General features: G+C 40.5%; 1 protein-coding gene across 1 annotated transcript in view; it reads right to left on the reverse strand.

Annotated features, from left to right (window-relative positions):
- crm (cramped chromatin regulator) overlaps window positions 1-22,554 on the reverse strand; it is a 350,810-nt gene that overhangs the window by 158,557 nt on the left and 169,699 nt on the right. The window contains exon 7 of the mRNA XM_068226835.1: window positions 19,720-19,934. Within this exon, the coding sequence (XP_068082936.1) occupies window positions 19,720-19,934 (215 nt within the window). The remainder of the gene's footprint in view (window positions 1-19,719; window positions 19,935-22,554) is intronic.

Genomic DNA, 22,554 nt, shown 5'->3' on the forward strand with positions numbered 1-22,554 from the left:
TATAATTTATTATTACCTGTATATATAATGTAAAATCCAATGCAACAATGTGCAATACACTGTAATAAGTCCAAAACAATGCTATATGTGATCAGACATATGTAGAAAGTTCCTTACATTGTAATAGGCTATTGCAGACTCTCGAATTTACGAGAAAACATGTTATGCCATGTTCTTCTAGAAGCCTGGCCAAGCAACGTATATAAAGAGGCAGCCTTGACGGTAGAGTTGAGTTGTTTTTGTGAACTTGTGTGCAATTCTGTCGACATGGTACTGTAGCAGCCAAATGATTCAAGATGGCAGTCTTATTTTTCTGATTCTTCATAGTAGTGTTTTTTTTTTTATGATGGCAGCTTATTAGTTTGTGTGTATAGAATTTGTGTGAATAATTTGTGAATAAAATAGGTACACAACTGACAGCATTTTGTGTGCGGCTTTGTGAGTACATTACTGATGACTGTGACTACAGTTCAGTTATTATGAGTTTCGACTTGACGATTGAGCGCTGCCTTTTGGCGGAGGGTAAGTGAATTAATCAACAGCCAATCATAGGCAACCGATCACTCCGATAGAGCGCGTTAGACTCCAGTTCCAGTTAGCGGTGTTGTCGATATGTTGTTACTGTAACCACGTGCTATCAGCTGTGTGTTGTGTTGTGTTGTGTTATGTTGTGTTGTGCTCAGTTCTTTTCGCGGTCTTTGTGTGTCTTTGTGCTAGGTTGTTGTTCGTTTATATTTCGTAGTGTAGAGTTTATAAATGATTTTTTTAGTATTTTTAATAGTATAGCGCATTATAATTGTAGCGAATAGTGTGTAACAGGTGATCTAGTTTATATAGTAGCTTAGTTTAATATTTCGTTCGGTAGTAATATAGTAGGTTAATTTTATGCCCGTGTGTGAATTTGATATTCTGTCATGTCGACGCCAACGTCTAAGGATGAAGCTCACAAGAGAAGAAAGCTCTTCGGACGCAGTACTCCACTAAAGAGTATTGTTTGTAATGTTAGGGAGTCATTCTTGACAAAGCACCAACAATGGCGGCTAGAAAGAATGAGCTGATTAAGTGGGAGAGAGAGCATAATATTTCGGTTCGCGATGACATGGGGAAGGTGGATCTTATGCATGTCTTGAAACAAAACAAGCCCCAGTGCCTAGTTTATGTGGTGGATGAAATAGCCAGAAGGAACGGGCATAAAGTAGTTCACCTTCCACTATACCAATGCCATTTTAACACCTTATAACTGATTTGGGCCCAATTGAAGAATTATATAACTGAGAATAACCGACTCTTCACAGTTTCGGAAGTTGAAAGACCTATTTTCGAAGCAGTAGGCCGTATAAGTGCGGAGGACTGGAGCAATGTTGTGAGACACACGAAATTCGACATGATTAAAGCTCATAGACGATTATGTTGAATACTTTATTATCTCTATAGGATCAAGCGAGAATGAAACCTCAACATACGATGACAATGCCGATAGTGACTCAGAAATGAGTGGTATATTCGCTCTGCAGGATCATTTCCTTCGTTACGGGAAAATGAATCCAAAAGCACCGCGAGATCTTCTACATGGTTAGTAGAAATTTAATTTAATTTTCTCACTTTTTATCTGTTCGAGCAATGACATTTTTATCTTGTAGCCTTATCCTAAAAGTGTTGTGTATTATTGTTCATCTTATGTGAATCATGTATGTTGCTATAAAGAATAACCGATTATGGACTCATATTCCAGTATTTGCATTTCTGTATCGTAAATCAGCTGTTTGCATTCGTAGCAATTTGGCACCACCGTCTGACTTCCGGCTAACTGTCAAGTCGAAACTCATAAAAACGGGACTATAGGACGTAAGAATAATTTTCGAGTGAATTTAAGTGTAAGTGTGAATTAGAACAAAATGCAAGTGATACTATAAAAGATGTCCATTCAACAACTCGAAGACGAACTCGCAAAGAGAAATCTTCCAACAAACGGCAAGAAGAAATCACTGAAGATGAGGATACGAGAAGATCTCGTCCGAAAAGGAGAAAATCCCGATAAGTTCTTTATCGAGGTGGACAAAACATCAAACTCAACATCAGAAGAGGAGGTAAATATTAACAAAATATGTTCTAACTTAATGACCATGATGCAGGCACTCAATGACAAAATCTCAAACGTTGATTCACAAGTTAATTCCACCTCAACGAAAGTAAATGACAAAATTTCAGACGTCAATTGTAGCCTAACAGAAAAGATTGCAGACCAAATTTCGAAAGTAAATGACAAAATTTCACACAAAATTTCTCAAGCTAATACAATTTTAACCGGACAAATACCACAAGTGTACAAGCAGGTTTACAAAGTAGAACAATGCCTAGAATCAAAAATTTCAACCGTAGATGACAAAATTTCATCCCAAATTAGTGACGTCACCAATCAAAACTGGGACAGGTTGAGCAGATCAATAGTAGGGTAAGGCTCAAGGAGAAGGTGGAAATCCAGGTTTATAGCATATAACAACAGGTTGAGGGGAGAATTTCTACCATCAAGGGAAATTTTGAAAGGCGTGTCTCTGCCATTGAGGGAAATATTGGGAGCCGTTTTTCTGCTGTTGAAGGAAGGTTAGAAAACAGGTCTTCTGACCATCAAGGGAGATGTGCAGAATATAAGAGAAAGCATCCTTCAAGCGGTGGAAGATAGATTAACCCAAACAGGGCCTATCACCATGCCTCTAAGCCCCTCAAAACTAACCGGCAACACAGGACACCTAGCCCCAAACGCAATCATAGAGAGCCTTCCGGAATTCCACGGACGACTGGAAGAGAACTCTACTAGCTTCATCGAGGGATCGGTCAGTCTACTAGGAAGGTCTAATCTACCGGAGGACATTCATTATACCGCGGTTAAAGAGGCAAGCCGCTACTTGGTGGAATGACTTGAACGGCTTACATTTAAACTGGACAAACTTCAAGAGGGATTTGGAATTAAATAGGTGAAGAGTTCTGTGAAAAGGAAGCTACTGACTGAGGCACAACCCACCAGCATGAGAGCCAGCGGGTTCACCCTCCAGAATTACCAGCTTTTCAAGCGGCTGCACCCGGAGGGAAGCGAGAAGGAGATTTTACCAGACATCACAGAGCTACTCCACAATAAGATTCGACCCCTAGTGAAAGTATCACAACAGAAATCTTATGATGAACTACGCAGAATCATCGCCCAGTTGGAGGAGGAACACAAGAGTAAAGCTACGGAAAAGACCAGCTCAGTTAGGAAGTGCTACCAGTGTGGAAGAATGGGACACCTGAAGAACAAGTGCCCAACCTTGGCGTCGGAGAAACTAGGTCCGGCTCATTCTGGATTAAGGGGGATGGGACCGGGAACAGGAAGGTGCCTCAAGACCTGACAGACAAGAAACCTTGGACAAGCAGGAGAGGGATTGGTCAGATTGTGGACCGAACAGATCAATCTCACCCAGTGATCAGAGGATAGAAAATGAGAACTTTTCAGCTATACTCGACAGACAAGCAAGTCACTCGTTTGTCATCATCATATTCTTCCAAGTATTGGGCCATGTGTCCCGGAACGGTCCTGCATTTTTTTTTTTTCAAGACTTGAAAGCAATCAAATGTCCTTCCAACAGGTTCCTAGCCTGAAGGAAGTCAGACCATTGGTGGGGCTGCCACCTGGCAGCTAATGGATTACCTGAAATTACAGCTTTTCCTCTGTAACTGATGTAACGGTTAAACTGCCGTGACTCGGTCAACAGGGCCTCGTCTGTGGGAACAGGTTTGTTCATCCCGGGAAGGTGAGGTTGGCATTTGGACAGGAGAGGTTATGTCATCATCATCCTTCCAAGTATAGTGCCATGTGGTCCCTTATGGTCTTGCATTTTCTTTTCATCGCTTCATTGGACGTCCTATAGATCTCTGTCCTCTTTGGTTGATAGCGTAGGATCTCCTCTGGTAGTCTTCCAGATTCCATCCTTTGAACGCGACATTTCTAGTTTTCTTGATAATCATAGATGTAATTGATTACTGGTTTCACATTCAGTCCCTTAAGCATATCTTCATTTCTTATATGATCCCATTTTGTATAGCCTGCTGTTCTGTGCATGAACATCATTTCATGTGCTGTAATTCTGGAAATGTCTTGAGTTCTTATTGTCCTTGCCTCACTGCCGTACAAAGGGTTGGTCTGGTTAAAGTGTAATAAAGACGTAAGCGAGTGTGTTTTTGGACAAGAGATGGCTTCATGATATGATTTATGATTCCTGTTGTTCTGGTAATTTTGGTTTTTTTTTGGATAGATATCAATTTCCCCTTGGTAAGATAAATTGTATCCCAGATAATTGAATTCGTTGACTCTTTCCAAAATTTTATTATCTAAACAGATTTTACCGGGGATAGGGTCTTTCCCATTAAAAGCCATTATTTTGCTCTTTTGTGGTGAAATTATCATGTCGAATTTTGAAGAGACTTTCTGGAGATTAAATACTGACCATTGAAGATCATCTTCTGATGACGCTACCAATGCAACATCATAAGCAAAGAGTATGGCATCTAGATGTGCGAGATATCTGCTGACTGGGATAGATCCATACCTTTCATGCCTCCATTCCTGCATTATGTTGTTCATATAGATTATGAACAACAAAGGAGGAAGTCCACAACCTTGTCTCACACCTCTGCGGATCGGTTCCCATTCAGTCTGATGATTGCCTAACTTTATTGAAATAACGTTGTCATTGTACATGTTGTATATGTTATCTATTAACTGTTGTGGCACATTATCTTCTGCAAAGATATTAAGAAGTCTGTTCCTGCTAACTAGGTCTAAGGCTTTCTTAAAATCAATAAATGCTATATGAGTTTGCAAGTTAAATTCTCTGCATTTTTCTACTAAGATTTTCAAGGTAATGTAAGTATCAGCACATGAGCATCCCTTTCGAAATCTATGTTGTTCATCTCCAGTCACATTTTCATAATACCTGAATAATTTTTCTTTGACAATATTAGAGTAAATTTTGTAACCTGAGTTGAGTATACTTATCACTCCGTAATTTCCACAATCTTCACTGTCCTTCTTATGAAGAGGAATAACTATAGCTTTCTGCCAATTCTCTGGTGGTCTGTTGCCATTCCAAATTAAATTGATGAATTTGAGAAATCTTTGCCTGAAGATGTCACTGGAGTCCTTGAATAGTTCTGCATTTATTGAGTCTTCTCCAGGTGCTTTTCCATTTCTAAGTTTTCTGAGTTCTAGCTTCAGTTCTTTGAGTGTAATGGTTTCCGAAGACTTGTTAACCCTCCGTTGGTCGCGGCGCTCACTTTCCTTTTTAAAGATGTGCTGTGCGAAGCTAAGAAGCACTATACTCCTACATCACCGAGTAGCTGATTTTGGAATGTTCTGAGCAAGTCCAACAATGTTGCAGGGTGTGGCGCGACTTTCATTAGCAGCCAGGCATTGTTAATGACCACAGTGCATTATAAGTGAGCGAGTCGCTCATCTGCGACCATTGGCGTCACGTTTTTTCCAACTTCCACATTATTCTTATCATATTAACCTACAAGTCATGAATCAAGATTCCATGATTTGTAATTGGTTATTAGAGGAGTCGGATGATGAAGCAGTTCTCTTAGCTGAAGGCAATAATAAAGAATCTGAGTACTCTGATACAGAGCAACCTGCCAACAGCGATCACGACAGCGAATCTGATGTTTCTGGAGATTAAGCCATTCCTGGTCAGTCAGTTGAGCCTGCTCCTCAATATGTTGGTCGTGACAACATTACTCTGCAGAATATTCATCCCCCTCGCCCCAACAAACGTAGGAAGAAAAGAAACATCGTGATTCATCCACCAGATGTCACACGTGTTGCACAGAATACGAAGACAGTAAGTGAATCGTGCGCTCTCTACTTCCCAGACAGTGTGTTGGAGAAAATTGTGTTTCGTACAAATGTTTGCTTACACATTACGAGAGCTAATTGTTCTCGGGAGAGGGATGCTGTGGATACCAACATTGATGAAATCAGGGCTCTTATAGGATTACTTTACTTATCCGGTGTGATGAAGTCCTCTCATCAAAATGTTGTAGATTTGAGGGCGACGGATGGGACAGCTCCAGAAATATTTCGTCTAGTGATGTCATACCGAAGATTTTACTTACTTTTGAGATGTCTCCGATTTGATGATGGTCAGACAAGAAATTAAAGGAAATCTGTCAATAAATTGGGAGCGATAGAGAAATATTTGAGGGCTTTGTACAGCGCTATAAAGTTTCCTATTCCGTAGGAGAGTACGACACAGTTGATGAGATGCTTGAGTCTTTTTGAGGGCGGTGCAGTTTCAGGCAGTATATGGCAAAGAAGCCAGCAAAGTATGGTCTCAAGATTTTCGCCATGGTGGATTCACGGATGTTTTACACCTCAAATATGGAGATCTACCCTGGAGTTCAACCGGATGGGCCATTTGTTACCGATAACAGACCAAGTGCCATTATGAAAACATTGACAGAACCAATAAAAAACACTGGGCGTAATATGATGGACAACTGGTTCTCTTCAGTGAAGCTAGTGAATGAACTGGTGAGAAATGACAATCTTACTGTTGTCGCTACCATCAGAAAGAACAAGACTGCAATCCCACCAGAAATTGCGAACACTAGGAAAGGGAAGTGAACTCGAGACTTTTTTCATTCGGTGAGGATGCTTTGTTAGTATCCTACGCGCCACGAAAATACAGGAACGTGATACTAATATCAAGTATGCACGATTCTGACGAGAGTGATGAATCTTCTGGTGACTTGAGGAAGCCTACAGTCATTATGTTTCACAACCTTACCAAGGGAGGGGTGGACGTAGTAGACAAGCTGAAAACTCTGTACACCGCAGCAAGAGTGTGCTATCAATGGCCTCTTCGTACATCTTTCACATTACTGGATATAGGAGGAATCAATGCCCAGGTCATTTTCCGAAGCAACACGAATGAACAGTTGACGCGAAGAAAGTTCTTGAAAACATTGGCTTTAGGTCTGACCAAGAATCACGTGGCAAGGAGAGCTTCTACTAGTGGCATTCATTCAGATCTTCGAATGAGAATGCAACAAAACCTTGGGCTACCACAAGAAGAGCTGACAACTCTGCCACAACTAGACTAAGCTGGGGCAAAATGTGCCTAACTGCCCGAAGAAGAAGAATCGAAAAACAATGACAAGGTGCAGTAAATATCAGCTCCCAATGTGGTCAACACACTGACAGTATTTGTCAGAGGTGCCCTGGGAGTGTTGAGATAGGCATGGAAGACAGTGACTAAATGTACCCCGAGTACACAGCACAGCATGCATGGTCGAAAAAAAAGCATTTATCAGTGACATAATAATGTTAATCTGATAATTATTGGAATGTTAATTATGCATTTCACAACAATATTTTTTATTGTAATTTGTAGTTATTCATTGTGCAGTGTTAGATTCCTATTTATTTGCTGTAAAATATGTAAACATATATTTCACATGTAGAATAGTAAGAAAAATTTATTTAAAAATGGCATGTGTAGCATTAAGTACTTTACCATGGTGTTTGCAATAATTATGTGTATTCTGTTTCAAGGAATAATGTACTTAACCTATCAACAAAAAAATAATTAAAGAATAAACAAGTATCAAAATTAAAACAATAACACCAAAAATAATAACAATAAAGGCATCAAAAATCATATTACATTACTGGTGAGCGCTCCGCTCACCCGTGACAAGCGGCGTTAAGAAATGAGGCGCGACCAACGGAGGGTTAAGAGATGTTGGCAGAAGAAATGGCTCAATATTTGAACCTCTCCAAAGGTTCTGAAAATTTCTTCTTTCGTTCTAACGGTAAGTGAACAACTGAGTGTATTGTGACATAGTAGTCCAGAGTCTTGGTTAAAAATTACAGAATCATCTCAAACTTAAAACTTCTGAAGTTTTTTGTCTTTATATAGGTGTTAATTTAATTGATATTGCACGTTAATCCTCATGTGGCTTTGATACGATACAGTCCTTAATTAATATTGACTGTTGAATATGCCTTGTTGGAAATCCGGACTCAAAAGGATGCGGAAGTCGACGTACACCTGGGAGATACCGAGGCTAATGCAGCTTCAAGGCAAGACATCTAGGCACCCGGCAATAGAACCCGAAGCTAGGAGATCCACTGTCGAGAGGGAGTTTCCACGAAAACAACAGAACCTGTTCTTATAACCATCAGGAAGGAACTTGATCTGGAAGTAAATACGCAATGGCAAGAACAAGACAAGCCCTGTAGGACCATGACGCATGACTGACAGTCGACTTGTCCTGAGAGAATTCAAGATGTGCTACAAGAAATTCCGGGTTGAAGGAGGACTCTTGAGGTACAGATCTCACCTCTCCGACACGCCTGCAGTAGTGGTGATCCCTAGACAGCACAACGACGGATATCCTCAAGAAGTTCCACGCCAGCGCTGAAGCCGGACATCCAGGAAGTGAAGAGACATATCAGTCTATCCGACGAAGATTCTTCTGGGTCAACATGCGGAAAGGCATCCTGGACTATGTGAAGGGATGCTACATCTATGCCTGCACCAAGGCAAACACAGGAAGGCAGATTTGAGTCAGCGAGGTAGACGGCCGCAACACCCTTGGGAGGTCATAACCCTGGACTTGATGGGTCCTTACCCTAGAACATCACGGGGTAAAACAGGACTCCTAGTAATCGCCAACCTCTTCACAAGATGGATGGAAGCCTTTCCAATGTCAGAAGCCACGATGAGATGCATCACCAGTCTTCTACAGGATAAAGTATTCAGCCGCTACGGTTATCCACAATGCATTCTGTCAGACAATGGGAGTCACTTCACGTCAAGGAAGTGGCAGCAAATGATGACTGAATAGGGTGTGGAGCACTGGACCACCCCTATCTACAACCCACGGGCCAATCCAATGGAACGACGGAACCAAGAGCTAAAAAGAATGCTACGGGTCCACCTAATAGACAAAGAACATTGACTGTGGGACTGTCAGATACCGCAGTCACTCATTGCCCTGCGACGACGCATCAACCATGTCACTGGCTATTTCCCAGCAGGGCTGTTCCTTGGTCGACAGCTATACGGCACCAGCAATTGTGAGATTCATCCAGCACCCACTTCTGGTCAAGATGATGCAGCTGTTTCTCTAGCAGAGTGGCAGCATAAGCAGCAGGACATCAAGGAAAATCAAGCTTTGGTCGAGAAGAGATCCCTTACCCAGGCCAAGGCTCAAGATGTTGAAGAGACCCAGATCTTCCTACCAGGCCAACAAGTACTGCGATGTAACCACCCAGTCAGTAATAATATTGGAGAGATTCACACAAGTCTCGCACCTAAGCGAGTTGGTCACGTCGAGGTGGATAAGCAGCTGGGCCATGGGGTCTACTTACTAAAAGACCAACCCTTCTGTCAAGGTCCACACATCGGAGTTGGGGAGAGTCACCCAACTGCTGCGTATACGGAGTAAGCCTGGTACTGCCCCAGGTCCACCTGGAGGAGAGGCGACTAATGACACAGCACAACCTAGTCATCGTGAGCAGAACACATCAACTATCATCGAGGAAGAGGCTGACAGCGAGGCAACACCGCCCACATGGCACGATCCGGTCAAGAGGAGGAGAGCACATCCAGCGATGTCGAGGAAGAGAGAAGAGACAATCTAAAGTCGGCGAGTGTGATAGACTGTTGAAATCATTTCAAGTTATAGGGGGGATATTGACGCAATTATAACAGACTAATATAAATTGGAAACAATATTCTTTGACCCATGGTTAAATAATGCAAATATTTTATTATTATTATTATTATTATTATTATTATTATTATTATTATTATTATTATTATTATTACTTGCTATAAAACATTTTAAAAGAAGAAAGAAAAATCCTGAGGAAAATTCTCGGCCCCCGAAAAACAGAAGATAAATATAGACTGAGGTCACGCAAAGTGACAGAAGAGTTTTCCAACATTGTAACAGACATCCGCAAAAGACATCTGAAATTCTATGGGCATGTCCGCAGACTGCCGGTAAGTAGACTGACACACAAGATTCTCACCTACATAGAATATCTAAAAAATATTCCATGGGTACTGGAAGTGAAGAAGGATCTGGAAAAAGCCCAGATGAACACAAATTACACCGCGGACAGAAACCTTTATAGGAAAAAAATTATGGATGGAAAGTGCAACCAGAGAACAAAGTGAAAAAGAAGACTGGAGCAAAGTGGACAGAAGAACGAAAAAGGATCCACGGAGAAAGGATGAGAGCTGTTTGGCAACTCAGAAAACAGAATCGTTAGAGCTTTGCGTGATCCACTGGGTCCATACGCACATAATAATAATTATTATTATTATTATTATTATTATTATTACTTGTGAGGTGTGGCTGTGAAGTTGTTCACATCTATTATTATTATTATTATTATTATTATTATTATTATTATTATTATTATTATTATTATTATTATTATTATTATTATCATTATCATTATATTAATTACGTAGTTATGTCCGGACTTTTTTTTGTATAAATCACCATCGTATTATTTGTGAGGTTGTCATGAAACATCTGCTGTATATACGAGGGTTGAAGCAAAAATCATGGCAACTATTTTTTTTTTTTTTCCTTGATGATACCAGTCTGGTTGGAAAATGCGACATTCTCTGTACCAGGAAAAGTTGATTTTCAAGAGCATGAGGTCTTTCTGAGGGGTACCTAGTCCTTAGGAGATGGTACAGAGAGGGAGGATCGCAGGGCAAAATAATAAATATTATATCCTTCTTTCCTTTATTCAATGTCTAGGAGGTCACCCTATTACATCGCCAAATCATAGATATTTACTAGAAAATAAATCCCAATTTCAACATCAGAATATCGAAAAATCAAGTTGATCAAGTAAAATTCAACTGAATAATGTCTTTCTCAATCAGTTATGTCCATCATAACGTTCATGGCATAAATTAATAACAAAGCATGTTGTAAGTAATTAAGAAATCCTAAAGCCTTTTCTATTGGCACTTGCGATTTCAGATTACGCTTTCTACATAAATTAAATAAAGTAAATTTGATAATTCCTTCTTGTGAACACAGCAAACACTTAAAATTAAATCTGATCTTCTACTATAAAGTTCTGAGTATTGCCCTATTTTTTTGTAAATCATTGTACATTTTAAGTAAATATTGTAAATTGAGAGTTTATGATACACTTCCACTATGAATGAAGGACTCAATTGATATTTTAAAGTTCCAATAAATGAGAATATACGACGAGAGCACACTGTTATTTGAAAGTCTGTCTTTACTTAAGAGTTGTAAAACGTTAATTTTCCAAGTAAAATATTAAGTAAGTGGGCCTTTAATGTTCTTTGTCAGTAATGACACTGTTTATAGAAGTTCTGTTCAAAGTCAGAATTATACTTCTGAATGGAAAAAGCACTGATATCACCTGACATTCACCTTCTTGTTGAGCTCAAACAGTTGAATACTGCTTTGCAAGCAGCAATCTGGAACTCAGCTAACAGCAAATGCCACGATGTTCCATAGTACCACGTCTCTGGAACTGTCCCTCGTAGTACCAAGTCCACGTTGATCTGCATCAAATCTCCATTGATCTACGTCGTTCTCCGTCGAACTCCGTCGTCTCGAGTCAGGATTTCTCATGTTACTAAAAGAGTGGCTTTAACAGAGAAAGTCCAACTGACTAGGTTGAAAATGTGCACCATTTGATTTTGCACTGTTAGAACTGATTATCACTGTTTCATAATAATCACCATTCACTGGATGAGAAATACGTTGGAGCACTGTCTATTATCGTAAATTACGATAATGAGAAAATACACTTCCCTGCACAGATCATCTTGACACTTACTGCACACCGTTCGTATTGTCAGAAATAACTTTCGTTCGAAGCACAGTTTATCATGGCTCACTTTCACAGCAAAGAAATAAATAAATAGCGCTCTCTCGTAATATCTCGTAATGTTCCTTCTCACTATCACAGTTCTACAAGTATTCATGTATGAGTCCTATACTTCACAATATCACTGAATTATGAAGTTCATTATACAGTCTATCCACACAGGTTGTTTTAAATGGTACAGTCTGTTATGACGATACGCGAACAGTCTTTCGGCACAAATTCAAGTGTTCTAGGCTTTAATAACACTCAAAATAGTCAGTGTGTTGCAACCTACACTCATGATATTCAAAGTTGAAACAGTCCAAGAACATTACAATGTAAAGTAGCCGTGCTAACTTCAAGTTTGTTATGGTTATTCACACGAAAGTTAAGATATTTGTCAAGTTCAAATATTGGTGAAATATTACAAGTCTTATGACTTTGATGTTATACACACGTTAAGTTCCTAAGTTTGAATGTCTGACAAATTGCAAGTCCCACAATTTATAAGTTATTCACTGGTATTCACTGAAACTGAGTGTAAACTTGCCGTTGAAATTATATAAGTATTACGATGTCTGGCAGTATGAATACGGAGTTCGACTCGTCGCGTGCACCATGACATGCGAGCCAGCTGTGAAGAATGCGAACTGAATTCCTACGGTCTAGTCCGTTGCTTATATTCCGTACGACCCAAGGCTGCTTGTCATGTCATTGGGGGAAGTGCGATTCCTTTCTCGCCCATATCTCTTGAATGCCGTGATGGATTTTATTGAAATTGACATATGTTTACGTTCAAAACATGAGCTACACGATGATGTATGTCTCATTTCCGTAACTTTATCGGCTAAAAAGTTAGACATTTTCCTTCCAGTACATTCGAGAGAAAGGCGCACAACATGTGGCAATGACGTCACCCGCAGGTTCATTGCTCGTGACGTGTCCGGCTCGCACAAGATGTCGGCCATACGAACACATATAACTGCATCCCTTTTCCATATATTTCGGCAATTATAAAACAATGAACAGAGCTGGAACAGTCCCTGGTACAATACAGACAAAAGGACAAGGTGTTAACTACATGTGTGGACAACGAATAGGGGCACTGAAATATCATAACACACTAATTTATTACAGTGGTATACAGGGCAATATGGCCTTCCCCGTGCAAAAGAATGACATTTATTTATTTATTTATTTATTTAGCGTATGGCATACAAATACGTTATTACAAATGAACAAAAGTAACCAATGAACCAATCTACGAACAAATATCTAGATCTTGTATGTACTCAATACATTTTGGGGTTGCCATCAAGAAGTCTTCATATGGCCCTCCATATGCTCTGATGCTGCATTCCTCCCTGATGTGTTTAATAGTTTGTCGCAGTGCACCACAGTCGCATAGCAGCGAGGAGAGCATTCGCCATTTAAAAAGTGAATCCCCACATCTTCCGTGTCCCGTCCTGAGTCGGTTGAGCATTGACCATACCTTGCGGGGTTGATCAAACCCTGGAACTGTCTTATCAATGCATGGCATTTCCAGGCATGTAGCTGGAGCATTTTGCATCCATTTTTTCCTCCAGGAGTCGGTGATGTTGAACCCGATGTGATTGATCTCGGCTGCAAGAGGTGGATGTCTCGAACGAAGTCGTTTGATTTTGAGGTCCGAGATGTCAAAGTGTACCGGTAGTCCAGGGTTTGCTAGGATCCTGTATTCTCTGATCAAAGCTACTTTCCTTCGCAGGTTAGGGGGTGGTATGTTACTTAGGACAGGCAGCCAGATGGTGGGAAGAGACCTGATTGTTCCTGTAATAATGCGCATAGTACTATTAAGTTGGACATCAACTTTGTTAGTATGGGCACTGTTCAACCATACTGGTGCGCAGTACTCCGCCACAGAATATACCAAGCTCAACGCAGACGTCCGCAGAGTTGTGGCGGATGATCCCCACGTGGTTCCACAAAGCTTTTGTATGATGATGTTTCTTGTTCTCAGTTTCGCAGCAGTTTTTGTGAGATGTGATTTAAACGACAGGGTCCTGTCTAGCGTGACTCCCAGATATGTTGGTTCCTTATTGGAGGTAAGTTGTGTACCATCAAAGTAGACTTCCAGAGTCCTATTGGATTGTCTGTTGTTGAGATGGAAGCAAGTCACCTCTGTTTTTTATGCATTATGTCGAAGCCTCCATTTACGAAAATACTCTGCAAGCACAGACAAATCAGATGTTAGAGTTTCTTCCATGGGTTCAAAGTGAGGGTGCCTAGTTGCAATGGCCCAATCATCAGCATATCTAAACTTTTTGCTGACAGTTTCTGGCATATCAGCAATGTAAAGGCTAAAGAGCAGTGGGGCTAGAACAGAACCTTGAGGGAGACAATTTTGGAGGAATTTCTGGCCACTGGTTTTGTTTCCCATAATAACCTGAAATCCTCTGTTTCCAATCATGTTATCAATAAGTTTCGTAATTTGTTGACATGGAATGATCTTCATCAGCTTGTAGAGTAGGCCTTGCCGCCAGACGGTATCACAGGCTGCTAATAAATCAATGAAAACCACAGATGTTTCCATCAATTTCTGAAAGCCTGCTTCAATGTGTAATGCGAGTGCCAAAACTTGCTCTGCGCAACTTCGGTTGGGACGAAAGCCAGCTTGTTCTACAGGAATCGCCGAAAGTATTGTTTGGCCAATCCTATTAATCAGTACTCGTTCCAAGAGTTTATATATAACATAATGCAATTGGACGGTAGCTTTGCACAAGATCTGCACGTTTTCCTGGTTTAAGGAGAGCAATTATCTTGGCATGTTTAAGCTCTTGAGGTACATTTCCTGTTTTTAGCATTGAGGTGAAGAATTTTGCTAGCCATGTCCTCATATATTTTCCAGATTTGATGAGAAACTCGGGGAGTATGCCATCAAACCCAGGAGCTTTACTGGGTTTTACATCCTTTATTGCAGCAGCAACCTCTTCGGGGGTGATGTCATGTGAGTATTCTGTCGTAGAGCCAGCTCTAGCTTTTAGTTTTTTTAGTTCCTGTTTAATACTGGTTGTAGTTGCGCGATGATTTATTCCTTTAGAAGTTTTAACAATGTGTGAAGCAATGACAAACCCGGGCCTAGAGACCCTCAAAGTAGTCCCTTGCTACTGACACCACACGCTGCCAAAGATGTGGGAGGCGCTGAATACCATCTGCCTCAGCATTTGCCGCGCCATGTGTGAATCGGGTCACCTGTTGGTGAACAGCATTAGCAATGTCCTCTTGTGTTGCAAACTGCCTAACACATAGCGGTTCCTCAATCTTTCGAATGAGATCAAAATCACAGGGCGAAATGTCGGGAGAGTACGGTGGGTGCTCCAATTCTTCCCATCCCCAATGTCGCAGTAGCTGCCCTACACACTCTGCTTTATGTAGTTTTGCATTGTCATGCACGATTATTGCACTTTCCACAAGATCCGGACGTTTCTCTCGAACGCCACGTCGTACCTGTCGCACCAGGAAGTCCCTGTAGTACTGTGCGGTCACTGTTATGCCATGCGGGACAAAGTGGCAAACGATGACATCCCTGACGTCATACGCGACGATCACCATCAATTTGACTGGGGAAGGGTTCTGACGGACCTTCTGCCTCCTTGGTGATCCAGCATGTCGCCACTCCGCAGACTGATGTTTCAGTTCTGGTTCATATGCCCTGGCCCAAAATTCATCAATGATGATTATTCGTGACAAGAATTGATCACCGTCCTGTTGCCAGCGTCCAAGGTGATCGGAGCATACTGCATAGCGCACCCACCTTTGAACTTCCGTCAGTGCATGCGACCACGATACGATTTTGCGCAGTTGCAGCTCATTATGCAATATTGTGGACGGTGCGTTTCTTGATGCCACTTGCCCTCTCTAACTCTAGTAGCATCCATCGTCTGTCTTCATCCAGGAGCTGTTCGATGACGGCAAGTGCCACGTCGGTCCGCAGACTGACATGTCGTCCCAAACGTTGCTCATCACTGGTTGACACACGTCCTTGCTGAAACTTTTCTACCCACCGTGCTACTGTACGGTATGGTAGGGCAATATTCCCAAGCGTTTCCACTAATTCATTCTGACATTCCATCGCCATTTCTCCCTTGGAGAATGGCTATTCTGAAGTAAGTATGCTGTTCAACACGGGTTACTTCCATCTCGCACAACACTCACCAACTGACTGATTTCACAGCCGTTGCTGCGCTACTACCAGCTATCACAGAGCCATCTGTTGTTCTGCATACACACTATGCCTGCAGATTTCCCACACGACACATATACGTTTGTGATCCGTTCAAATATCTACAAGAAAAAAAATAGTTGCCATGACTTTTGCCTCAATCCTCCTATTAATATGAGTTTATTTGATGTAAGGACATGTAATTAATAGTATATCATTTACTATTACCTGTATATATGATGTATAATCCACTGCAATATTGCAATATTGTGCAATACACTGTAATAAGTCCAGAAAATGTGTGACCAGAAGTATTTAGAAAGTTCCTTAAATTGTAAGTAGGCTATTGGAGACTCTCGAATTTACGAGAAAACATGTTAGGTCATATTCTTCTAGAAGCCTGGCCAGGCAATGTATAAAAGAGGCAGTCTTGTGAGTGAGAGTTGAGTTGTTTTAATGAGACTTGTGTGGAAGTCATGTTAAAACCGAATGTTTGAAGTCGAGTAAAAATAATTCATGCGGTAGAGGGTTAATTTTAACCTTGCGGAAGAAATCTGTAATTGCTGCTTGCTTGCTTTTCTAAAAATTATTATTATCATCTCATTCTTCAACTGCATCAGTTAAAGTGACCAGGTGATGAATCACAGCACAATCACTGGAATGATTCTTTAAATACACTCGTATTATCTTTAAACTTTCCTGAACTTCTGTACTTGAAGGAACTAGTAAGACATTACAATCAGCCTCATCTTCCGAGTCTGAATCCTCATCATGCTGTGGGATCTGCATTGCTCATTTCCTCAAAGGTAGACAATTGATTGTCTAAAGAATTCTTCCATTGTTAAAGGTTGTTCAATAGGGGCAAAGGTTTCAAAGTCTTTTGATACAATTCTAAGTTCTTCCTCAGCATTATAATCACCTGAGGGGGGAATAAACCTGTACGGCTCCAGCAATTCTTAATTGCTGCTGATTTAATTTAATCCCATGAATGCCATACCATAAAGAGCGCATCCTTAATAGACAAACTGATGATGATGGGCACATAATTATTAATGCACTCTATAATGTATGTGACCTCATGGCAGCGATAATGTGCTTTAAAGCAGACTATAACTCCAGCATCTAGAAGTTGAAGGAATCCTGTGCAGTTAGATGGTATGAATTCTATTCTTACATTGCTGAGCAACTCTACTGTGACTAGATGTGTTATCAAGGATAAGTAATACACGCCCCTTTTTGCTCTTCACGGCTTCATTGAAATCCCGTAACGAGGTTATAAATTCAATTGCAGTTATTCATGCTTTATGTTGTAACGGTAGACAACATAAAAATTAGGATTAAACAGCGTGGCCTAGCAGCTTTCCCAATGAGAGTTTATCTTCTTTTGTCACTGCCATTGGCATTTGTGAAAAATGCTAGAGTAATCCTATACTTGGCTTTCTTGGAACCTTTTACAGGTGCAGAAGATATTGTCTTATCAGGCTGTATTCTGAAAAATAAACAACTTTCGTCCATGTTGTAAACATTTTCCAACATATATTTGTTGATTACATCACACAATCTTTTCCTTCCATTAGACACTAGGTTGTTGTCCACTTCACCTGTTTCACCTTGCCTAGTGTACTGTGAAAGGTCATGCCTCTGTTTAAAATGTGCCAACCATCCGTTGTCACCGTACTGAAAATCCTTTATTCCCACTTTCTCACAAAACTCTCTTGCTTTTTCGATTATTACCACGTCAGTCACTGTTTTGTGATTTGCATTAACCTGGCGTATGCCTTCTCAATATCAAGGATAACGATAAACAGATCTTTATTTTTTTCCCAATATTTCTTCATTAATATAAGGACTATGAGATTAGGTCTGTTGTTGCCCTATTAGGACTGAAGCCATACTGTTCCTCTTTTAACTGTGACTCTAAGATGACTCATAATCTTCTCTCTATGATTTTCTCAAGAATCTTAAGCCCGTGAGAAGGGAGTGTTATTCTCCGGTAGTTGGAGCATTTTCGGCAATATGCTTTCTTAAGCAGGGGGATTATGACACCCTTGCTCCAATCAGCAGGTATCTTGTCATCCTTCCAAACTGCAAGAGTCCCCTGTGTAGCCACTACTTTAATCATGTCCATGCTGACTTTGATTCCTGGGGACTTCCCTTGTAGCAGCTTATTAAAGGCTGCTTCTGTTTCTGTCCATATAGAATGTGATTTCTCGAATGCGACACTGTTAGATGTGAATATGAAAGAAATGTAATCACATCCATGATTTAAAATAAATCAAAAAAGATAAAAAGCTGAGAAAATGTGACAACTTTATTGACACCCTTCCATATTTTAATGTTAAGATTAGAAAAACAACGTTAATTGCTGAAAAGGATCGTTATAGTTTCAGAGACCAAAGACATCGTTAATTTAGCTCCAAAATTGTGGAAGTTATGAAGGCTAAAAATATGGCCAAAATGCTCTGTCTACTGGGCGAGTTAGCCGTGCGGTTAGGGGCGCGTGGCTGTGAGCTTGCATCCGGGAGATAGTGGGTTGAGTTCGATTCCCACTGTTGGCAGCCTTGAAGATGGTTTTCCGTGGTTTCTCATTTTCACACCAGGCAAATGCTGGGGCAGTACCTTAATTAAGGCCACGGCCGCTTCCTTCCAACTCTAAGGCCTTTCCTATCCTATCGTCGCCATAAGACCTATCTGTGTCGGTGTAACATAAAGCCACTAGCAAAAAAAAAAAAAAAGGTCAGTATACAGCAATTAATATGTTACAAACATAGGCCTACCACTTATTCAGGATATCACAGATTCATCATCAAGAAACTATTTCACAATACATATAAATATGCATGCAAGTAAGTGATTTGAAAGAATAAGAGATTTTTTAAATAACTGTGGGGTTTCTTCAGTCTATCAAAAGTAATTCCATATAACAAGTTTAGAAAATACCTAAAAAAAAAAGAAAACCTTAATTAACAGCTTATACCTGAAAGAAATACTATTAATGAAAAACAGAATGGCATGTTTAGTTCTTGAAAGAACATCATATTCTATCAAATCACACTTTTAATTTTTCTTCTTTTTAAAAAATATATTATAAATTCATGAATGTTATTAAGAAAAGTAAAAAAATATCTGTTTAAATTCTGCTTATACCCTTTTAAATTTGAAATTTGGAACATAATTAAGCGTTCCAGCACTGCTTCCTTTCTTTTTACTAGTCCAGGAAAGAGTGCAAGGTGGTGAAGAAAAAATTATTGATGTTCTATCAAAAATAAAACATGTCATTCTGTTTTTTAATTTATGGTATTTTTTCAGGTATAATCTGTTAATAAGATTATTTTTTCAGGTATTTCCTAAATGTATGTTATACTGAATTAGTTTCAAGAAATTGAACAACAAAGTTGAAACTGAAGAAAAATGGCTTTCTTTATAAAAGATCTGAGAATGTTCTTACGGAATGAAACACGTCATTGTATTATCAATAAAATGTCATCCCCACCTCCCCAAAGGCATGTACTAGCGTTTTACCAGTCTAAAAATATTGAATTATTTTTACACACAAGAGTTTTTAAAAATCTGAAAAGAAGTAGGCAAAGTCACTAACCATGAGATAGAGTTCACCAATAGTAACTGCATGGGCCTCCTCTATTGTCCAGCCTCTACGTATCCTTGCCAGTATCTCCTCTGGATCTTCCAATCTAGGTGGCAGAGGCAGGGATGGAGGAGCAGCTGGAGGCTCAACTTCTGCCTTGGCAGGTTCCAGTGGCTCGGCCAGAGATGAACTGACTGTTGCAGTAGCAATGTTCTCTAACCCATTTGCTACAATTATATTAAGTGTACTATACAAACAACATACTGAACAGTAAAAGCAACATCTCTGCCAGTTAAGGAATGCTGTAAAAATAATTTCTTACCCTATTAACATCAACTGAGGAGACAAAAGATTAGCAGAAATCTAAAAAGGAAACTAAACTGGGGAAAATGCAATATTTTTCTGCAAAGAAATTTGTACTTTCCCCATTACCACTCAAGAGCTGAATAAGGAAGTATGCCTGAATAAGAGAATTCACAAAGGATAACAACCTGCAATTATCTCTAGGAAGAAAAGGAAAGTACACTTAATATACAAGAAATGTCTTTGTCAGGGAAAGTAATAAGATGATAACATTATTCATTTTACGTCTCACTAATAATTTTATGGTTTTCAGACACATCAGGATGTTGGAAATTTTGTCCTGCAAGAGTTCTGTTGTGTGGCAGTAAATGTATCAACACAAGGCTGACATATTTGAGCACCTCCAAATACCATCAAACTGAGCCAGGATTGAACCCACCACCTTAGACGAGCTACTAAGCCATGCATGTTAAGAAATGAAATATATTTAATCAAATATAAGAAATTCTTACCCCTTTCTTCAGGACTAATCTGATCATCTGTTTTATTAATAAAATCTCTGAAGGCTAAATCCTTGTCATTGCATCCATAGTTCTCTGTTACCAGCTACAACTACCACCACCACCACCACCACCACATCATCATCTTCATCATCACCATCATCATCTGCAGTTTCCAGCTGTTGGCTAGATCTGCCTCTACATCTCGTCTTGTCTTCCCACCACTTCTCCCTCTTCACTCTGCCCAGTCCTCTCTTTTTCTTTGTACGCACTCTTCCACTCCTTTATCCACCTGTCTCTTGGTCTTCCTCTTGGTTGTTTTCCTGTTATCTCCATTTTATGCAATCTCCTGGATATCCTTTCCTCTGTCATTCTTTTCAAGTGTCCATACCATCCAAGTCTAGATGCTTGTATCCTGTTTTGTAGTGGCTCTTCTTCTACTACATCTTTGTTATTTCTCATCTCTTATCCTGCTTCTCAAAAATTTCATTTCACTTGCTTGTATCCTAATCACAGCTCTCTGCCTCATTACCCAAGTTTCTACTGCATACGTAGTGCGTTCCATAAATATTGCGACCAATTTTTTCTGACACCGCAGCGTGTTCTAACCTGCTGGGCTAGGTGGAGCGGGGTGTTAGCTTCAAACGCTCTTTGTCTCATTCGGCAGCGAGCTGCCGGAGAGTCAGGACATGCGTTTCTGTCAAGCCCATTTTAAGTTCATGTAACACGGCACAATGGATCGTTCTGTAGAGCAACGGGACGCTATCAAATTTTGCGTTAAACTTGGGAAGTCCACCACCAAAATGTTTCCATTACTTCAGCAGGCCTTTGGGACTGATGGCTTGTCCAAATGACAAGTTTTCCGATGGCACAAGTTGTTCATGGAGGGCCGAGAAGAGATCACCGACAAACCTCGCAGTGGACGGCCATCAATCTCACGAGTCGACGAAAATGTGACACATGTGCGCGATTGTTTGAACTCTGACAGACGGCTGAGCCTTCAATTGATAGCACAAACTATAAACATGGCAAAAACAACCGTTTTCAGCATTGTGACCGAAGATTTGAACATGAGAAAGGTGTGTGCCAAACTGGTCCCAAAAGTGTTGACCGACGAACAAAAGGACATGCGAGTGCTTCGGTGCCGAGAAATGTTGGAAATGTGTGAAAATGATCCTAATTTTTTAAACTCAGTTTTTTTGTATGACCCTGAGACAAAAAGGCAGAGTTCAGAGTGGCACACCCCATCGTCGCCCCGTCCCAAGAAGGCACGCATGAGCAAGTCCAGGATCAAAACCATGTTCATTGTCGTCTTTGACGTCAGAGGCATTGTCCACCACGAATTCGTACCTACCGGGACTACAGTGAACTCAGCTTTCTACTTGGAAGTGCTCAAAAGACCGAAAAGGAGGGTCTCGCACTGCCGAAGCGACATCAAGGACACGTGGAAAGTTCATCACGACAACGCGCCGAGTCACAGTGCCTTCATTGTCAACGACTTCCTGGTCAGGACCAACACCCCAGTAGTTCCCCAGCCTCCCTACAGTCCTGACCTGGCTCCTGCTGACTTTTTTTGTTTCCTTGGTTAAAAGGAGTCATGAAAGGAAAACATTCGGACACGATTGAAAGAATCCAGGCGCATGTTACATCGACTCTAAAGGACATTAACTAAGTTTTACAATTTGCAATTGCAAATCTAAAGGACATTCCGGAAAAGGCCTTCCAGGATGCCTTCCAGGATGCCTTCCAGGCATGGAAACACCGCCTCCAGAAGTGTATCGACGCAAGAGGGTGCTATTTTGAAGATTTTTGATTATTTGTACGAATATATTCAATAAATGATGTTTTATGAATTTGGTCGCATTATTTATGGAGCGCACCATGTACATCAGAATAGCTACACAGTACGTCCTGCATATCACTCTTTTGCTCTTCTGAGGGACATCCTTGCTCCCAACCAGGCTTCTGACACTTTTAAGGAATGCTCCTGCTTGTCTTCCACATTTGATTATTTCCTTTTCTTCCACTTTCCTCTATGATACTT

Source organism: Anabrus simplex, chromosome 3, assembly GCF_040414725.1.
Source record: "Anabrus simplex isolate iqAnaSimp1 chromosome 3, ASM4041472v1, whole genome shotgun sequence".
NCBI lineage: Eukaryota > Metazoa > Arthropoda > Insecta > Orthoptera > Tettigoniidae > Anabrus > Anabrus simplex.